Consider the following 21436-nt stretch of genomic DNA (forward strand, 5'->3'; position numbering starts at 1 on the left):
GTCCCGGCGATCCACAGACCCGCTGTGGGCGGCCGCCGCCCGCGTCCCGGCCTGTGGGCCAGCGTCTGGGCACGCCCGCCCCGCTCCCGGCTGGCGCCCGCCCGCTCGCCTCCAGAAGCAGCAGCGGCAGCAGCAGCAGCAGCAAGAGGAAGGGGAGGCGCCGAGGGAGGGGTCCTTGGCCGCCGCGGGAGGCCGCATCGCAGTCCCGTCACAGCGTCGGCGCCGGCCGGGGCCGAACCCGGAAGTGGCCGAGCCCGCGCGCCCGCCGGTCCCGTCGCCGCCGCCCCGCACTCGGGCGAGCGCGGGAGCCGCGCAGTAGAGGGAGCGCGCCCGGCCGAGCGGGCCATGGCCGCGGGGGCCGCCGCCGCAGGTGGTGGCGCGCGGTGAGGAGAGCGCGGCTCCCCCTCCGGGGCGGATGGAACGCGGCTCGGCGGGCGGGCAGTGCCGGCGTCCGCGGCTGGAATGGTGCTGGCGGTGTTGGTCGGTGCCTGCGTTCTAAAGCCCGAGAGGAGCCACAATGGAGACGCCGCCGCTGCCTCCCGCGTGAGTGAGCGGGCGGGCGGGCTGCGCCGCTGCGGATAAGCGCGCCGCTGCGGCGCGTGTCGCCGGCCGCGGGCGCAGCTCTGGGGACAGCCGCCGGGGCCGGCGGGATGTGGGAGATGCGGGGCGTGACGAGGCGCAGTGCCCGCAGTCTGAGCGGACGCGGACGGAAACTCAGCCTGGCCAGGCGGTGACTTAAAACGCTGCCCAGGATTTCTGGGGAAGGGTCTTCCCCATCTCAGGCGGATAGAAGATTCGGGGTGGGGCTGTGCATGGGTGACCCTGCAGGTCCTGTGTGTACCTCCCTGAAATGCATGGGCACCTGGTTCCCAGTTTGCCTACCCCTTTCTAAGAGATCAGGCTAGGATGCACTGAGTCCGTTGAAAAAAGGAAACTGGAAAGTACCAGTCACCCGCTGTCTAAATGAATTGATCTTAGGTTGCTTGATTCCCCGAATTTCTAACAAAATTAATATCTGAGGAGCTTTTGCATCACTCTAAATGAGCGGCGGCCGTTCAGGGCATGTGACCTCTTTTACCTGGCACTGCAGAACGTTTTATCCAGAAATCAGAGCATCTTCTGTTTCCTTCGTACCTCGGGCAAATTAGTAGCGTATCGACCTGCCAGGCACAGGTGTCTTTTTTCTTTGGTACCCAAGTACATTCAAGATCACTGGCAACAGAATTACTTTCTAGAAATAATAGCTGAAACATTATATAGAAGACATTATTGCATTATTTAGAACAAGGGTTTTTTTTTTAATTTTAGTTTTAAAAACATCTTGGTAAAAGTGAACTGTAAATACCCAGGAGTTTCGAAAATTTCAATTTTGGTTCCCTCTTCTCTTAGGAAGGAACAAGGGTCCTTTGAATCTGACTTTTCAAATCGCAGACAAACCTCATCCTGAAGAATGGTGTACCTTTTCATGAGAGCTTATTCATGGAGGCTTGTCTTTCTCCGTCCGATTTGGCAAGCTTCACTCCATGCCAATTGTACCGCACCAGTCTCTTGTGGTTATTTGGCAGAATTCCAGCCAAAATAAGGATACTTGGCTTGGGTTGAATAATTTTTTGATGTTCAGCCCTTTTAGGAGAGCTAATGGGATTCTGGAACGACAGTTTCTAAAAGTGCGTTTCAGAATTTTTAGCTTGAGTGGAACAGGTCGTGGAAATCTAGGGGGTAGATGATAAGACTTGATTTGGCCTTCCTGGGCTGACAGAAGCAGGGGCTTAGTCACCTCTCGATAGCTGTGACTTTGAGGGCTCTGAGATTTGGTCATGTTCTTCAGCAGGCTGGAGGAAGGCACCTGAACCCCTAGGAAATATGATGGTGGATGGTTCACGTCAGCAGCATGAGCACACGGGGGTCTGCCGAGGCTCAGAAGCACTTAAGGCAGGATATGCTAGCTGTATTTAGACAACATATGGTATATAATATGTAACATGTAGGTATGTTATCTGTAGTAAACCTGCCTTCTATATAAGTTCCTGCAGTTCCTTTTTACTTTTGGAACAGAGGGAACTAAAGGAAAGAACAAGGGAATCTTAGAATGCAGGTGAAAAGAAGGGTGTGAAAAAGCAGGCTCTGGAGGGAGGGAGTAGAGACACAGATGATTTAAATTGAAATAATAAAAAATGAAATTGATGTATGCATTCAAACATTGATAAACTGACTCTATGGTAGATCAGCTAATCATGATTTTGATGACCAGCACCATTTTTTTGGCATTGAGATTCCATCAATAGTGCTGGAACAGTGAGAGGCTGGATATAATGGAAAACCTGGAATGCCAGCATGGATGAAAGAATTGTTAAAACTCCTTTCAATCATGGGTGGCTAAAGTTGGTGAGACTTTTTCATTGTTTCTATTTAATTATAAATACAAATAGGTTTTTATTTTCATTTGGCTCTATCCAGGATTAAACCTAATTCAAGAACTCGTTATGGTGTTATTTGCCATTCGGTGGATCAGAAATAGTTTTTTTCCTTGCCACCCCTTGGCCTGTTTGCCTCCACTCCCATTAACATCCCTCCACCATGGATCCCGTGTGCCGGATTTGAGACTTGCAGGCAGTGTCTTTAGGAAGGAACTTTACCGGGCCTCAGTGCCAGAGCTGGGCTAGGACAGAGGCCAGTGGAAACTATTAGGAAGACTCAGCTTTTCATAAAGTTAGATTTTTAGCCTGAGCTTTAAGGCAAAGGAAGATGTTTGACCTGGACTTAAAGTGCCTTAGATGATGTGGTTGGAAGCACGGCCCCAGATTCTCTTTAAGTGTCTATTTATTAATTCATTAAATGTGCAAATATTTGAATGCCTATCTCTGCCTGGCACTGTGCGTGGTGCTTTTGCTTGTGTTTCTCTTTTAACATCCAAATTTACATTGTTCTCAGATCCCACCTTGTTCTCCATTGGCCTGTTGGCATATTGTCTTGGAGGGATGTCAGGCATCTGTACCCACCATTCCTGTTTCCTTCAGGATGGACTCCTTGAAATTAGCTTCTGATCTCTTGTGCTTTTTCTATTCCTTGCCTCCAACTTCTCATCCTTTTTAATTCTCATATAATTAAAAATTGTCGTTGGACTATATATTTCTGCTTATTGTTTTTTGCATACTTGAGTATATGTGGCATTTAGATTCTGTTGCATTCTGGGGTCTGGGTGATATCGAGACTGTGGGTTACATTTGCTTCTGATCAAACCTGAAGGATGTGTAATTAAAAAATTAGATGTAGATTAGTAAAGGAATTTCAGGTAGTAAATTGAGAGATGCAGTTTAGATGTAGATTAGTAAAGGAATTTCAGGTGGTAAACTGAGATGTGCAAAAGGAAATGTAAATTGACCAGCCCTGACCTCAGGAATGTATTTCACAGTCTGGCTTTTATAGTTATTTGTATAAAGGATTTTCATAATAAGTTGAAGGAAGACTGTGAGGTATAGGCCTGAGTGCATCCCTCTGATCTCTTACTGATCAGTTTTCTTGGCACTTGTTTTTTTACTGGCTTCATTTTCACAAGTCGGCTTACTCTCTATAAGCCTTGATTTTTTTTGCTTTTCCTTAACAAAACTAAGCAAACATTCCTCAGATAGAACCATATCTTTTTTCAGTTGATGGTTCCACATTAGTAGAGACTTGTCATCAGAGGTGTTCATGCATAGGCAGATAAACAACTTGTTGACCATGTTCTAAGGCATTTAGGCAGCAGAAGATTGGTTGGATTAGAGCAGAGATTCTCACATTTTTGAATTTCACTGACCTGTAAAATTAAAAAAAGAAAAAAACAATTGAAGTCTAACAATTGCTAAATTTTTTGTTTTGCTAAGTAAAAGAATTATTTATAAAACAACAATGATCAACTATCACCATCTTTTTATGAAAGAAAAAAACGTTTTAATATCCTTTCTCAAATATAAGGAAGGATATAATCTGACTAAAGGATTGTCTTTAAATTTAAAAAATGTAGCCTTATGAAAACTTAGTGCATTGTCCTCGTTTTGACATAGATCAGTAAAAAGTTCATTGAAGCCTGACATTTGCAGTCCACTGGACCAGATGACCTTTAATGTTTTTTCTAAGATTCAATTGCTATGAATTTGGAACCTTGCTACAGGTTACCCAGTATTCATTTGTTTGTCTGTTATAGTGCATTGGAGTGTATTCTTATTTTTGTTTAATTAAATGTACGTTGGGCCTCTCTCATATCACGGGTGAATCTCCCCAGTGACAGACAAAGATGTTTAAAATATTTAGGAGTAATAATGGCCCACAAACAAGGTAATGGTGAAAGAAGACATGTGGATCAATGTGTGTCGAAGGAAGTGTTACATATAGGGACAACTTTGAGGTGCGTTTGGGAACTTGAGAAGTGAATTCTGGAAATAGGTAGCATTTATGTAGTAGTTTAAAAAATTTCTGATGCTGGGAAATCACTCCACCTACTCCCTGCAAAATGTCCCAAACTTTTTGTTTCTGATGTACATGGTAGGCATTCAGTAAATATTAGTAAATGTGCTTTTCTGAAGGTGACTGTAAGTTTACTCATCTATGGCTGTTACGGATTTACACTAGTAGTGCTTATGAAGACCATCGAACTTCTTTCTTAAGATCAGGCAGAAGGTTTTTTCAAGGTGATCCAGAGAAGGAAATTCACTTTAAGTTGCATTTCTGTAGTGTTCTACCAAATCCAAATGCATTTACTCTTTATGATGAGGTAGTTTGAGTTTTTAATTTATATTTATTGAGTGCCTACTATGGCCAGATTTTGGGGATATCTTAGAAAACAAAGTTCCTTTTCCTATGATTGAAACTAACAGCAAACAAATATGTAATATTGTTAGTTGTATTACAGTAAATAAAAATGAAGCAGGATAAAAGGGTAGAGAATAATAAGAATAATAGTTCAGATAGGGTCAGGGTGTCTTTGACGAGGTGGTATTTTAGCACAATCCAGAGGGGGAATAGCATTCCAGGTAGAGAGAATAGCAAGCGCAAAGGCATTCTTGAATTCTTCCCCTGATGAGATAATTGCTGCAGTGAGTGGGTCAGTATACTTTTTGTGTGTTATGCACCGTACTTTCTTACATTTCGGACTGTTGGCATTTGCTAAAATATTCCTTTGACCAGTTCCATTCTCTGATTTTACCTTGAAAAACAAGCCCCTGCTTTTTATGATAGCTCTCTTTCTTGTTTTCCTTCTCTGGTTTTTAGGTTGCTAAATGTGACTTGCATATTTTATCACTTAATCTCACTTAATCTTGTCAACAACCTTATACTGGTAGGTGTCTTATTTATCAACTGAAGATAAATAAGCTTATCAAGCTTATCAAGTATTAGAAAAAGTGGGATTCTGATCTCTCTGTTGAATCACTTTTTTCTGTCTTGCGTGGCCTCTCTTCTACCACTGTGGGCAGTATTTCCTCACAGAAGTAGGCCTTGGCCAGTTCTTTTCAATCAACTGTTAATCTCTGAGTTCTGGCTTCATCTGTATCTTAAGTCTGGGCTCTAGGTCTGTGCTTTGATGTGGAATTTTGAACTTCTCACGGCTCTACTCTTAGCTCATGCCTCTAAACCCAATATATCCAAAACTGATGTTTGTTCACAAACTGACTTCATTTTATAACATTTCCACTTATTCAATGGGATAACCATTCTTCTGGTTCCTGATAACCAAAACATTGGAATAGTCTTTGATTTCTCTCTCTTTCTTCATCCTCCACATCTTATCAGTCCCCAGGAACTGTAGTCTTGGTTTCAAGTGTCCATTCTGGCTGCCACTATTCTGATGAATGGATTTCATCACTTGATACCTGAACTTTTTCACTCACTTTCTCCTATTGAGCTCTATGTATTCTCTCCCCATCCTTCAGTGCCCACACTGTTTTAACCCTCCAGCATCTTAGAGTCATGTGAAGTGACTTACCAAAACCGGAGCCTCAGGCAGTCACAGCCCTCCATCATTTTATCTTATCCTACATATCCAAGATCATCATGTGCTTTTAAAACTCTTCCTTGTCCACAAGCCAGGATTCTCCAGCCTTTTCCTATGCTTCTCTTCTTCTCTCCCCTGTTATAACAACTTGAAGTTCCTCCAAGGCCCCATTGGAGGCCCACTGGAGCCCTATCTGCTTCACAAAGTCTTTCCTCTTTACTCCAACTCATTCCAGCTCGTCGTTGCATTCCTATAGTGTTTGTCACTGCACCTATGTACTGACTTGTGCCATTCCTTAGTGGTTTCCCATGTACCTTCCCATTTAGATGGTAAATGGAGGAAGATCTCAATTCAGGCTTCCTAATGCTTCTTACCCTTCTTAGTACAAGGCATGCAGTGGGCATCTAGGCAGCACTTAAATACTTAATTTATTAGCTTTGGTCATTTTGAATATTGCTATTAACTTTGAATTGAATGTTGCAATTAAAAATGAAGGCCAATAAGATCCATAAAAATGTATCTGCATATACAGTTTAGCTCCTGAACTCAACAATTTTCTTCTAAACTTTGTTTACATTCATATAGTGCCTAGTGCCTATACAGCTCCCTGAGATAAGTAGGTGAGGTATTATTATCTTTGACTTTCATATTACATTTCACATCAGACATATTTGCGAAATGAATTTTATAAGTAGTCTGAAGCCCAGAGAGGCTAAGTGACTAATCCGGGGTCTCTTGGTTAGTATTTGGCATAGACAGAACTACAGTTTAGGGCTTCTTTCTGATTCTGGTCCTCATCTAGTACCTTTTCATTTGAGTGCTAGAAAATGTATCCCAGTCAACTGAATTGCGGAGTCATATTGCCGCCCCCTTACCAAGCAAGTGATGGCAATACTAGGAAGAGGGGCAAAAGAAAAGTCAGAAATATAAGTGATAAAATAAATGGAAATGTTTGAAATGGATCATCGACCTCCTTTTCCCTATTTTAGCACCTCACAAATATCCCACTCTGACAATGCTTTGTTAGTTATTTATAAAATATTCCTTAGGAGATTGATCTTGCATAAGACATGCTTTTACCCTGGTCCTTTTCCTGGTAATAGTCACTGTCAGGGACAAAAAGTGCCTGATTGTGTTCTGTTTGTCATGTAGGTGGGAGGGAAAGAGGGAGAGAAAGCTGAGTTGAACTGAAGCAGAGCTTTTTACAGCTCTATTGTTCTACTATCAGAGAGCAATTATACTCCAACTTCCATCCACCTCAGACATCCCACCCTCCTCCTCCTGCCACTGCTTCCCCACACACTTAACATACAGCCGCACAACCGAGTTCTCCTGGGAGAATAGGGTGCTCTTTAATACCTCCCCCTGCCCTTCAGTGAGTTCAGGGCTCTGCTTTTTAACTGCTAATATATTTTAGTAAAGTTTGGCAATTCAAGCTTTTCTAGATGTTTCCTTTTCAGCTCTGGAAAATTGGAAAAATAATTTTTAACTATATATATTTAAAGTATTCAGTGGCATTATGATATTGTCTGAAAGGCATTCTGTGACTTGATGCAAGATCAGAAGTTTTTTTTTTTTTTTTCTTGGAAAGTTAGTAATAAAAAGAAAAAAGAGATCGAAGTTTTTATCTCACAAGATACCTCATATTCAGTTCTACATACTGAAGACCTAATGCAAGTTCTTACGTGTCTATAGGTCAAATGTTAACATTTTTAAAAAGCTATATTTATTTGGTAATATGAACATATGTTTGTAGATTAGTCTACTGTTTCCATACCTAATAAAAGTTTAAATTCCAGACATGTGGAGAAGATTTGCAGTGTGTCTCTTCGCCTTAGCTAACTGCAAAAATTGAAATCACAACCCTACCATAGACCCAAACGTGTTTCCAATTGAGAAAGTCTTCTACCTTCACAGCCTCTAAGTAATATAGTGGTTATTTGTTTGAAGGATGTGAGAGTATTTTGTTGAGAAACTGTAGAATGACATAACAAATTTTAGTTAAAATATTAGTTATGGTTGACTCTGTACTGCTGATATCCTGGATTTGTGTATGAGAACAATGCTAGTAAGATGCCTGCTTCTGAATGCAAGTTTAGCTGAGAAGACAGCAGAGAAATATAAGAAATATTATAAAGTAATGGAGAAACCTCAAAACAGTACAGCATGGATGTTGACTTTGAAAACAACAGCTGCTGATGTGAACTTGGCAGAAATTTGTGAGTAATGGTGGGTGACTCATTGCAAGCGGGGGAGTCTTGCAGCTTTTGAGGTGAACAGGCAAAGGGGAAAACAGTGATGGTGGCCACCCAAGGGCCAAGTATTTATGTCCTAAATGTCAAAATGTCTTTGATTGCCTGTTAAACTTTGCAGCTGCGTCATTCACATGAATAGTTGCATTTTTTTTTTCTAAAAATGCAACATATTTTCTAAAGCATTTGTTTTTAATCTGGGATGATTCTGAGGTGGGAGGTAAGTTGGTGGCAGGACATATTACATGACTTTTGTTATTATTATTTTTAAAAATCACGCATTGCTGGCTTTACCCTATACTCCTGGAGATGCCATCATGTACATATAGCTAATTCTAAAAAGGGCTTGTGTGACTCTTCATTTGAGAAGGGGTGGTTATTTGTGGCTTGAAAAAATTGCTTGGGTGATTCTGATCTTTCTCTTTCACTCTGCTGAAAACCATTGTTTCAAAGCCAATAATAAATATCTAAAGCAGTTTTACTTCATTTCTGTGGTGTTCTCAGAATTGTTACAGTAGGTTTAAACCTTTGCCTGGTTTGGAAACCTTGACTATTTGAAGGAGACAGCCCTGTTAGAGTCTTTATTTTCTTCCTGTCTGAGAATTCAGTTATCATCAATAGTGTATTCTTAGGCAGAGTCAGAAAGTCACCTCATCTGAGAAGTCACCTGTGTCCACAGCTGGGAATTTGCAGAAGTCAGTCACTGAAGGAAGGCTTTAGGATATCTATGATAAAACATAGCAGTATGCTGGGATCCAAACCCTGGGAAACCTCAACTATTTTAGAGTATGTGTTGATAACAATAGGCTATTGGATAATTGCCAGACTACTTGAGTCTAAGAGTTGGGGAAAGACTTAAAGGTGAAAGGAACTTGGAAAAATATCTTCTTCAGGTATTTTAAGGAAGACAGTTCTCAGAATGAGAAGCTTTTCTGGAAAAGGCTAGCACTTTGCTTCAGAAGGGAAGCAGGGCAAAGGTGTAATTCTTCATTTAATGTGGTACAACCTAAAGGGTAAACCTTTACCTCTCACTTAACTAATTATTCCTAGTATATATATATATATATATATATATACACATATATATGTATATGTATATACATATACATATATATATACTCATATATATGTATATATATCTCACATCTATAGTTTTAGACATTATGCATCATTTTCTGTTCTGCTTCTGAATGAGAAGCCATCTAACACAAAGCCATACAGGGAATGGAAATTTATGGAAAGGGCATTCGTTTTGAAAATGGACGTGTGCAGAAGGGGTGATGTATTTGTAAGTGACTCTCAGTACAGAGAACACTTAACAAAATTCAGTGTTTTTTCTTACTTATTCCTTTAAGCCTTTGAATAAAGTCGTCTTTGCAGAGTTTCTGTAGTACATCAGAAAAAGGAGGAGCTGAAAATAGGTTTAAGAGAGGACCAATGTGGGCATTGATTGTTGTATGGCAGCTGTCTTAAAGTGAATTCTCCAATGCAGGGAATTTTAATTCCTAAGTTCTTAAGCAAATATAAACACTCCTGACTCTTAAATCATGACATTCTTTCTGGGGCAGAGTTGCTTTTGCTTCCACTTTCAAGCATGGAAAATTCTTTTATGATAGTTTTGCCAATCCTCAGTATAACAGTCTTCCTTTGTTGCACCTTCTAAATTATTAAACTAGAAGCAAATATAGAATAAATATTACCTTGCTATCATATATGGACATGCAGTGTTACATGGTTAGAAAGTTTGCATGGGTTGCATATATCTACACAGTTTTCACTTTCCCTGGTTTCCTACTGTTTCCTTTATAGGTAGAATGAGAATATCTGTCTTATACTATAAAGTGTTTCTGCAGTCCTCTCCCTCCAGACGTGAATGTTCTGCCATCTTTTTGGCTTCTAGACTTATCAGTGCTTTTCCTTTCTTAGACTGGGTGTAACTAATTCCCTACACACACACCTTCAAGAGGCCATAGGGAGTAGAGTGGCACCTCCTTATTCTCCCACTCCAGCTGTGGGCTTTCCCTGTAGAGGTAAAGCCTTGGGTTAATTCATTTGTTAGGACCCTTAAAAAGTCTCAAGTGGTGAGGAAGTAGAACTGATGTGCACTTGTAGTAGGCAAGCCCTCAGAGAGTCAGGTGCTTCAACTAGTGCTGATTCTGGGGTTTGGGGTTTGCTTAATTTTAGAGGTTATATTAATGTTGAGTACCTGTTTCATGGCTTCATGTACCATCCATGTAACCAGTGATTCCCACATTTCTGCCTCCAGCTAAACTTTTTTCTCCAACTCTAGACTCCAATATTTATCTGATGATTTGATGCCTTCATTTGGACATCTGATGTTTTAAAACCAGTATGTATAAAAACAGCTCTTGATCTCTTCCTATCTCAAACAGTTCCACCTGCAGCCTTCCCCATCTCAATGAACAGAAACTGAGTCCTTTCTCTTGTTTAGGCCAAAAGACTTGGAGTCATTCTGACTTTCTTTGACATGTCATATGGTTGTTTCAACAGATCTTGTTGGCTGTATCTTCAAAATGTCCAGAACCCAGCCAATTTTCATCACCTCCACTGCGACTATCCTCCCTAAGCCCCGTCATCTTTTTCTGAATTAATGTAATAGACCACTAAATAGTTGCCCCCTTTTAATCTTTGACCCGTGTAGACTGTTCTCAAACAGCAGCCAAAGTGGTCTTTGGAAAACATAAGTCGGATTGTGTCACTCTTTTGCAGTGTCTCCTCATTTCACTCAAAGTGAAAGGCCTTAGGATATCCTAAAAGGCCCTTTGTGATCTGCACTCCCCTCTCCTGCTCAGCGCCAGCCTTTTGCCAAAGCTGCATGGGTCACAGTTCCTGGAACATACCAGGTACATACTGGCCTTTGCTGTAGTTACTACTTCCATCCGGACGTTCCCACACCCCCTAGTCTTTTGTTCAAATCTCAGTTCTCAACTAGGCCTTCCCTGAGCACCCTATTTACTGCAGATTACACCCCTCCACCATCCCCACATTTCTCACTCTCTTCACCCTGCCCTGCTTTTTCTATTTCCGTAACACCATTTCCTAACATGCCAGTTGCTTCCCTAACTTGTGTTGTCTTCCCCTTTCCCCCCACCAGACTCCAAGCTCTATGAGGACAGGGATCTTTGTTTTATTCACTGGTATATTCCAAGTGCCTTAAGAATAGTGATTGGTACATGGTTGGCACTAAAAAAATTGCTGAATGAATTAATGAATGATAATGTTTAAAAATGAATCATCCTTTTAGAAGTGGGTCAGGAAAGGAAGAGAAGTGCAGCAATTAATAATGATGTTTGCTTGTTCTTTGATATATATACAAGTATGATATTTTTAGACTTCATTTTTTAAGCCTGGTTAAAAAAATTGGTGCCCTGATTTTTTATGTAATAGCTTTATTGAGGTATAATTTACATACCATAAATCCACCCATTATAATTGTGCAATCCAATGATTTTTATTAAATTCATAAGGTTTTATAACCATTGCTTCAAGAAGTTCTCTTGTGTTCATTCATTTGCAGTTAATTCTCTGCCCCCCTCCTCATGGGACCCTGATTTTTTTGGTTAATTTTATGGTCCTAAGTCTTGAAAGAATAATTCATGTAGCAATGCTAGTATAGCCTTGTGTGCTTACAAAATGTAAATTTAAATATTCACTGTTCAGTGTAGGAAATGGTACTGAAATATTAGTGAAAAGAACAAGATGGAGAATCAGACTGGCCATACTCTTACCAAGCCCTACCATTTACCACGTTACTCAAACTATTCATCTATTAAATGGGGATAATAACAGTAATTTGCTCAGAGAGTTGTTGTGAGGATTAACCAAATAACGAAAGTAAACTACTCAGCACAGTGGCTGCCATATGGTAAATACTCAATAACTATTAACTCACATGATTAATCTCGATTAATCTCTTGTTCGTATAGGTCCAAAATATATAGGATAAATATATCCTGGCAGGTAGAGAGCAAAATTTAAATCAGATTCTAAGTTTCTGAAGTTTGTGTAAAATATGATCCTGTTCTGTCTTGGTTTGTTAATAACGTATTACTATAGAAGTTTGTAAAAGCAAGTTAATTTCCAATGGAGAAGATCATTTCTCAACAGTTTTATTTGGAGATATCTGTTAAGTCACTTCTACTGAATATTCTGTGTTGATCTTTGACGGAACTTTGACACCAGGGAGGTAATTACCCACTTTTTAATTGAAACCATAGTGTCCATCAGAAACTGTTCTCAGTTGTCTTAACCTTACGTTGGGATATTCTGTCCATGAGACTTCCTCTAAATAAGTAGGGGAAGGAGACATTCATTGTCTCTCTTGTAGCTTGATAAGCTGAACTAAATTATCTTTAATAAGATCTTTCTCTGTTTTTGTTCTTTTCTTTTATGTACAGATGCACAAAGCAGGGTCATCAGAAGCCTCTCGATTCAAAAGATGATAATACCGAAAAACACTGCCCAGTGACAGTGAATCCTTGGCATATGAAGAAAGCTTTCAAAGTCATGAACGAATTAAGAAGGTATCATTATACTAATGTACATGCAACCATTGGTTTCGTCCCTTTATTTTTCAGTTGTTTGTAGTGAATATATAATCAACCTTCCATTGTTGCTTTGTCTGGTACACAGGACATTAAAAGCTTTTTCTGCAAGTTTTTTAAAGGAAGAGAACAAATAATTTATCAGAAGTGTGGATGGTGTGGGGCTCCTCTATTAGTGTGGTAGCCACTTAGCCACGTACAGCTAGTCTGATGAGATAGTTTGGAGGTGAAAAACACACAGGGGATTTCTAAATGCAGAAAAAAGAAATGTAAATATTTTATTAATACTTTTAAATATATTGATTCCATGTAGAAATGATAATATACTAGATATTTTGAGTTAAAAAGAATATAGTAGGCCAGGTGCGGTGACTCATGCCTATAATCCCAGCACTTTGAGAGGTCAGGGCAGGAGGATCACTTGAAGCTAGGAGTTTGAGGCCAGCCTGGTCAACACAGTGAGACTTTGTCCATATTTTCTTTTTGTTGAAGTTAAAAATAAGAGAATATATTATTGAAATTAATTTCTCTTGTTTCTTTTTACCTTTTTAATGTGATTACTATAAAATTGTGACTTGCATTATGTTTATATTGGACAGTGTTTGTCTAGGGCTTCTAACTTACCGTGGTAAAGAATATGGAAAGAAACTTTTAGAGAAAAATGTAACCATTTTTTTTGTGGGAGTGGTGGTAGTTTTGGGGGGCAGTGACCTGCCTGTTGCTGAGGTAATTCTCAAGTGTACTAAGGATCACTGCAACTTTTAAGTAGTATTAAAAGTTGATTGAAAAATGAGTAGCTTTTTTTTTAAATTAAAAGGGTAATGTATGTATTAAGAGTCTTGGTTTTATTTTCTTAGCACTTTATGAAAGATCTGCTTTTTCCCACCATTCCCTTTGTGAAAGTACTCTACGTATATCTATCTGAAATGCTGAAAGCCTGGCTAAGAAGGGATTAAACCTTCCCTTAATCTTTCTGTGCTTCCTAAAAGCTCTCCCTTTTAGGTCCATCATTTGTTTGTTTCTTCTTTAATTAAATTAGGGATTCAATAAATATTTATCTGCCAGGTACTGTAGGTACAATGGTGAGCAAGAACAAATATGGATGCCACCCTTGTGGGCCCATAGCTGACTGCAGGAAGCAGGCATTCATCAAAGAATCACAAAAATAATTTACTGTAATGACAGTAAGTGCTGCAAAGGAGGGCTGCTGGTGCTAGAAAGGTGGTTAACAGTGGTCAGGAAAGGCTTTCTTGAGAAGACAGGAATAATTATGCTGATATCTAGAAGGAAAAGAATATAAGGGGATAAAGTCAGGATGGGAGTGAGGAGAGAGAGAACAGTGTTCCAGGCATGGAGAATGCTGTGCCACATCTTAGGGTAAGAAGGAGCTGGCCTCATTGGAGGAACTGACAATGTTGCTGCAGTGCACATGGCAGTGGAATCACACAGAAGAGGCAGCTGGGTTGGTAGGAGGGGCCATTGGACTGAGGTCCTGATATTTTGGTCTTGAGCAAGAGTTGCCTTGAGAGGAAGCCAGTGGAGAGTGTTAAGCAGGAATGTGACCTGATCAGATTTATATTTTGAACACACTGGCTGCTGGGTGGAGAATGGGTTGGAGAGAGATAAGAGAAAGTTAAACTGAATATTGGATCATTTGATTTGCTTTCTAGTACCGCTTTGACAACATTTTCGAAATGTGGGTTTTCGCTTATTCTTTGGGAGAATATATAGCTGGGATAATCCAGCAAGTCTGAGGGTGTTGTTTCAGGTTTTTAATCCTGTTTTGACAGTAGTTATTAGAATGTAAAATGCATTGGTTACTAAGTGGAACTGCAAGAAAAGTAAGAAAAATAGTCTGGTTGTTTTAAGACTGGGATCTTTAATGGCTCTTTTTTCCTTCGAGAAGTCTAAAAAGACTGACTTTTAATAGGACTATTCAAATGTTCTTTTTCTGCACTCCTATGGGTGGGGCATGGGTAGCCTTGGCTTTCTGCTGGTGTTAATGTGAGTGGGTCTCTGTTGACCTGAGCATGACTCACTAAACTGCAAGGGAGGTAACACCAAGGGCTCCTTCCTTTGAGGTGAACGACCTGAGTTTTGGGACAGACTCTGGTCTCGAGCCAATTGTTTTACTTGTTTGAGCCTGACTATAAAATGAGAGGAATGGACAGGATGGTGTCTAAGGTTCAGTGCTGCTCTGACATTCTCAGCCTAGAGATGTTTTTCCTGCTTACCTGCAAGCCCTGTGGTGTCCTTGCCTGGCCCTAGGATTATTTATAAGCTCCAGTCTTCATTCATCTGTTTGCCCCTTTTTGGATATGAACTCTATAACTGTGAGATAGTACCTTCTTGTTCTTTGTGTGGCACCCTTTCAGCAGCTAGTATGTCACTGGGCTGGTAGTTGATGCTGATTTTCAGAACAAAGAATGACCTTTGAATAGCCAGAGTGTTGGCTGCCAGGCCTATAACCTGTATTGTTTTAATGAAAGCGCCAACAACAACAGTATTTTTAAAAATGCACTGTTGTTGGGGTTCATCAGACCTTTATAAAAATGTCATTCCCTTCCACTCTTAAATCTTATAGCCATTTTGAGTAATTCTTTAAAAAAAAAATCTCGAAGAGGCCTATTCCTTGTACAGCTGAAAATCATTAATTATTTCCTGTCCTTGCGTCAACTTCCTCTTGCCCAGAAAGGGTAGCTGAGAGTGGTTTCCTGACTTCTGGGAAGGGAGAACTTCCTTGTTCTCACCACTCTGCCCTTGGGCTCTAACCTCAAAGTGGTAGAACAACAGCTGTACTCTGAAGAATGTTAATGTGAACCTTTGGCTGATGGAAGCAAAATTTTAGGAGTAAAAGTCACTTTCAATTATGGCTGATGTAAGGTGTGGTTGTGGGAATGGGGATAGGAAGACAGGAGTTCTGTAAGGTTTAAGTTACAGAATTAAAATTGTTTGATAGAAAAAGTACTTGACATTTTATTGTTTTCTTAAACTAATTGTTTTTAGACAGGAGGCCCAGAGACCTAGCTTTATATCCCAGCCTGGTAAGAGCTTGAATATCTTAAAATTATTTGGTTTAAAAACCCTGCAGTCATATGTAAACAATGTATTCAACAAGTATTGGTGAGCACCTAATCAGCTAATATGCCTGAAAGGCTGTGTGGGATCCAAAAACAGTATCAGACTTAGCCCATGACCTTTGAGTGCCTAGAGAGCTGCTGGACACATACAGAGAGGAGGATGAGGCAGTGAAAAAGTGTGCAAATCGTGGGTGCCCAAAAGGATTCTCATGGGGAAAATTCACATAGCCCACAGAGGTGGGCTTCAGTTGGGCCTTGATGGGAGTGCGGCAGGATTCACTGAGGGGATGGAGTGGAGTGGGAAGGTCTTTGCTGGTACGATTAATTGCACAAGCCAGGGAGGGAATAAACATCATCTGTTGGATAAAGTGAATCAAGGGTTCATCCTGGGGAGTCTGTGCAGAAAAGTTTAGGAAGCAAGGGCAGAATTGTGGCAGGCTTAAATAGTGTGATGAATTCGGACTTAATCCTCTGGGCAGTGGGATTCAGTGAAGGCTTTTGAGAAACGGAGCATCATGCTAAGATTAATGATGATGTTGGAGTTGTGAAAGGATGGCTTTTAGGTCAGCAATGCATCTCTGGTGGGAAATTCAGATCGTAACTCTAAATTTCCCAAGTGTGGATAGGGGGAAATTTTTCAAAACACCAACATTTTCAAAATAAACCCAATAGATCTTCACAGAGTGCTTATAATGTGCGACACACTATATTAGGTTTATAGAGGGGATAGAGAAGCAGACTGTACCCCAGGTAAGTTTTTTCTTTTTCTTTTTTTTTTGAGACAATCTCACTCTGCCACCCAGGCTGGAATGCAGTGGCGTGATCTCAGTTCACTGCAACCTCCGACTCCTGGGTTCAAGCGATTGTCCCACCTCAGCCTCCCAAGTAGCTGGGATTACAGGTGCGTGCCATCACACCCAGCTAATTTTTTATATTTTTAGTAGAGACAGGATTTTGCCATGCTGGCCAGGCTGGCCCAGATAAGTTTTATTGACAAAATTAGATTGCTAGCTTTTGGAGAGGACCAAAGAGCAACTGTCGAAAGGTGGCATTTTGTCTTTAAAATAAATTAAAAAAAAAAAAAACTACTGTTTTTTAGGCTATAGGATAAGACTGTACTTGAGCTTTAACAATTTCAATGAGTATTAGTGGTGGGGGTACAACCTATTAGCTTTATTTACAAGAAATATAAGTTTGATCCTTAATATTTAGGAGTTGAAAGTGTTCAGTAAGGATGAATCGTATGAAGCAATTCAAATGTTCACCTTTATATCCTGTATAACTCATAAATATTGAGTTGTTCATTCATAACAGCAGTTCTTAACATTCCAGAAGATATTTAAGCAAAATAGTCTGACATGCCCTCTTAAGGGAATGGTTATTGTGTTTTTCCTCCAGGATTTTAGGCATCATGGGACCTATATCACTGCTAGGATTAGATTATCTGTTGTGCATCCATAAAAACATTTGATTTGTGGCTGTTGAATTTTGACTAAATTGTTACTGTGGCTATTGTATGAATTCATACTTTGTTACTTAGATGGCAAGTGAATTAAACAGTGAACTTAAGTGAGTCTCCCTTTTTCTTCAGGTATACCTAAGATATTTTGATACAGGTATACAATGTATAATAATCACATTAGAGTAAATGGGATATCCATGACCTCAAGCATTTATCCCTGTTGTTATAAACAATCCAGTTATACTCTTTTAGTTATTTTTAAATGTATCATTAAATTATTATTGACTATAATCACCCCGTTGTGAGACATATTTTACTTTTAAGAAGATAGACACCGTGCATTTTAAAAGCAGTGACAGGTTTTTCTCAGTCTTAGGAATTCATTCATTTTATATCAGAAGACCCAAGGATGCATTAGTATGTTCAGGCATGTTTCATACCTTTTCAAAGCAGTTTCTTTTTTTTCCTGAGAAGGACCAATTTTCATGATATAATTTTATTTAGGAGATGGAGTGCCTTTCTTTATTCTGTGCTATTTGAATTTTACATTAAGCCTATCTAACTCCTGTTCTTTTCCCTTTAGATTTTAGCTTAGAAGCCACTTCATTCTGAAGCTTTTCCATAAGGTTGGGCCTAGCTTCTCCTGTGTGTTTCCAAATATCCCACACTTGCCCCATCTTAAAGTCACGGGTTCATTTTACAATCACTTATTTCCTTGTCTGTCTCCCTCACATGACTGTAAACTTCATACTGTCATGGCTGTTAATCTTGTTTATTTTGGTAAGCTCACACAGTCCTTGATAAATGAATGAATAAATGCAAATTTTGCTAAATAACAACTTACTTATACCATTATTTTGGAGGCCTTCTTTTCCTACAGTTTATTCCCTCATTATATTTCCAGTAATAGGAACATAAACTTAGAAATTCACAATGGAAGACTTTGCATATGGGCTGCTAAAAGAAGTTTTTCTTATTTTTAGTGCCAGACTTTTCATTCGTAGCTCTCTCACTCAAAAGTCATTCATCTTCTTGTAAGCACGCAAATTTGGAAAGAGGTAAGGGCCAGACTCAATGTACACACACTGATATACACTCATTGTATACTCAGTGACATAAACTAGTAAGTTTGTTAGCTCTCGTCTCTGAATACTGTTTTAAAATATGTTATTACTGAAGACAGAGAAAAAATTGAATACTGAAACTAAGCCTGTCCTTAATTTGTAAAGTGGCTCTGAGACCTAACCCAGGATGCGGCTGCATAATATTTTAGCAGTGTTTTAACCTTATTAGTTAACTAACATCAACTAATAAGTCAGTAAGGCCAAGTTAATTATGTAAGTGACAGCCAGCAAGTATTATGTTAGAAGGTTTGGATCAATGAATAATTGTAATTGAAGCCAAATATAATTAGTTATGTGATTTTTGAGGTGTTCAGGTGTAATTCCACTTGTGTTCCATCTTGAAACTAAAGCACTAGGAGGGATTACTGACAAAAGGAAAATAGGCATAAAGATGCACTTGACTCATGTTTGAATTGTGTTCAAATCCCCAGGTCACAAAAGAGAAACCTGGATTGCTTTATTCTAGAGAGACCACGCATGCTCTGCTGACCTGCTTACCTCCCTCCAGAGTTTCTTCGCTCCCACCCTTCTCTTTCCCCACTCTTCTCGGCCCACAGTTCTGCATTCTACTTTGCTGCTTCAGGTCTCCATGCGATAGTACATCGTGTTCTCTTTGGGATTCTTTTGCTCCTTCTCGATCCAGCTAACTCTTACTTGTTTTTAGAACTCAGCTTAAGGCCAATAGCTGCAGGAGGCCCTTTCTGATCCCCAGTCTGATTTAAATGCAGCCCCCCCAACAGCCTTTCCATAACATCTTTATTACGGTGCTTTCCACTTTATCCTATAATTTTTGCGTTGCCAATGTTTTTCTGCTGGTCTTGTTAAGGGCAGAGATGGTCTCGCAGTACTTTGTTGAATGAATGAACAAACTTTGATTTTTAAAAATATTCTGTAGAGGTGTACTTAAAACCCACTAAATTTGGAGCTTTTATTAGCTATATATAGAACTTAAAAATACTTTCTAGTATATAGTATGTCAAAAAATAAATTGTTGTTATTTATAATTTATTTATTATTTCCCTTTCTTGTTTTATTCAAACTTTAACAGATCTTAAAACCATATAGCTTTAGGTTTTGTGTAGTGGTCGAGAGGCTCTGGAGTCAGCCTGTGGATTTGAATCCTGGCACTGCCTCTAGTTGGAGGACTTTAACCTTGGTTTCCCCAGCTATAAATTTGGGGATAAAAATAATACCTTATAACATTGTGGTGGGCACTAAATGGAATAATACATGCAGGTAAAACACTTGCATAGTACCTTCCTGAAAACACCACTGACACCACTGACTTTTCCATCCTAGTTATATGTGAACCCATAGAATTCATAGAATTGCTTTTATGGTTTTATATTCTCAGAGCAGATGGTAAACTTTGTCAGTTCTCTAAAATGATCTGGAGGAATTATAAATTAGTGATACTGTGCCACCTTTTATGACTCCAATATGGGACCTGCCTTATGTCTCATACAGCATCATGAGCCATTAAACTGGTAGCACACGAGCCATACTATAATCTAAATGGCATAGCAATCTCATCAGCAATGAGGCCTTGGGATGCAGTCATCACTGATGCCGGGGTACTCTTTTTTTCTTCCATTTCTCCTGAACTGGAAGGAGAATAGTTACCAGTAGGCTCTCCAAAAAGTTTTGGCATGAACTTCATGGGAACAAGTTTGTAAGGACAGGTGGAAAACTTCAAGGACTTGGTCAAGCTCATGGAAAATGTTGCTTGTAAGCTACTAGAAAATTACAGAAGTGAGCAGTCCACCGTTTTAGGAAATAGAACAGTAGAGGAGGGTGCCAAGTGTGACCTGCATGCACTATGCACATAGACATAAATTCAGTGCTTGGGTGTGTGAGGTGTGGAAGGGACATTTGCTTTCACCACACCTGTTTCAGTCATTCATAGTATGACTACCAGCAAGGCAGGTTTTAGGCTTTGGAGCCTTCTTGCTTGTTCTAGAATAAGCATCAGCAACGTTTTCTGTTAAAAATAGTCTGTGACATTATTAATTACCTGGAGAGTATGATCTGGCACCACATATTGCATGTCAAAAATGCTCACCACATGTTTTTGAGTGAATTACAATGGATGTTTTAAAATTAGAGATATAATAATTATGGTTGCTGAATAATGGTTTTGAGGTAACAGAACGCTTTTTTTTTTGAAACAGAGTCTCACTCTGTCACCACCGCTGGAGTGCGGTGGTGCGATCTTGGCTGAATGCAACCTCTGCCTCCCAGGTTCAAGTGATTCTTGTGTCTCAGCCTCCTCAGTAGCTGGGATCACAGGTGTGGTCTACCATGCTTGGCTAATATTTGTATTTTTAATAGAGCCTGGGTTTCGCCATGTTGGCCAGGCTGGTCTCAGACTTCTGGCTTCAAGTGATCCATCTACCTACCTTGGCCTCCCAAAGTGTTGGGATTACAGGCATGAGCCACTGCACCTGGCCAAAGTGTTTTTTAACTTTAGATGTAATATTTTCTGGCCTTGAGGGATGAGATATTTTGCGTTGGTAAAATGTTGTGATTAAGTTAAGCTTCAAATGCACAAAGCCTTTTAAGCAGCAAGTGTAATTGAATATAATTTTACCATTGTTTGATGAACTAGAGTCTTTTAAGATTTTTTTTTTTTTTTTGGGAGGGGGTGGGTATTTGACCCAATTTAGTTTTCGGCATGTGTTTTTCTTCATCTTCACGTCACACTACACCTGCTACTTCTTATTCAGACAGCCTCTTCTTTTGCAGTCCATTGATGGTTTGCTGCCAGTAATTGCCTTTAGGTTGAAAAATCAATAATCAAGTTTGGGAAGATGACTGTGTTTTTCAAAGGCAGGATTCTTAGTGAAGGTCCAAGGCATGTTGGGCCTTTATCCCAGCTATTTTCTATGTACTTCATGTTTAGGGATCATGTCCCAAAGGATGGCTGTCTTTTACGTTAGTCTCCACTTGATAAAAGTGGGCTTTATTGTAATATTTTTACATAGG

General features: G+C 39.8%; 1 protein-coding gene across 2 annotated transcripts in view; it reads left to right on the top strand.

The window, feature by feature from the left end:
- Positions 1-201: 201 nt before the first annotated feature.
- KLHL2 (kelch like family member 2) overlaps positions 202-21436 on the top strand; it is a 115051-nt gene continuing 93816 nt past the window's right edge. The window contains exons 1-2 of one of the 2 annotated variants that reach the window (XM_030816294.1): positions 202-543; positions 12639-12764. In XM_030816294.1, the coding sequence (XP_030672154.1) occupies positions 518-543; positions 12639-12764 (152 nt within the window). In that variant the 5' untranslated portion in view covers positions 202-517. The remainder of the gene's footprint in view (positions 544-12638; positions 12765-21436) is intronic. The other variant, XM_030816295.1, reaches the window with a different exon arrangement.

Source organism: Nomascus leucogenys, chromosome 7b (assembly GCF_006542625.1).
Source record: "Nomascus leucogenys isolate Asia chromosome 7b, Asia_NLE_v1, whole genome shotgun sequence".
Taxonomy (NCBI): domain Eukaryota; kingdom Metazoa; phylum Chordata; class Mammalia; order Primates; family Hylobatidae; genus Nomascus; species Nomascus leucogenys.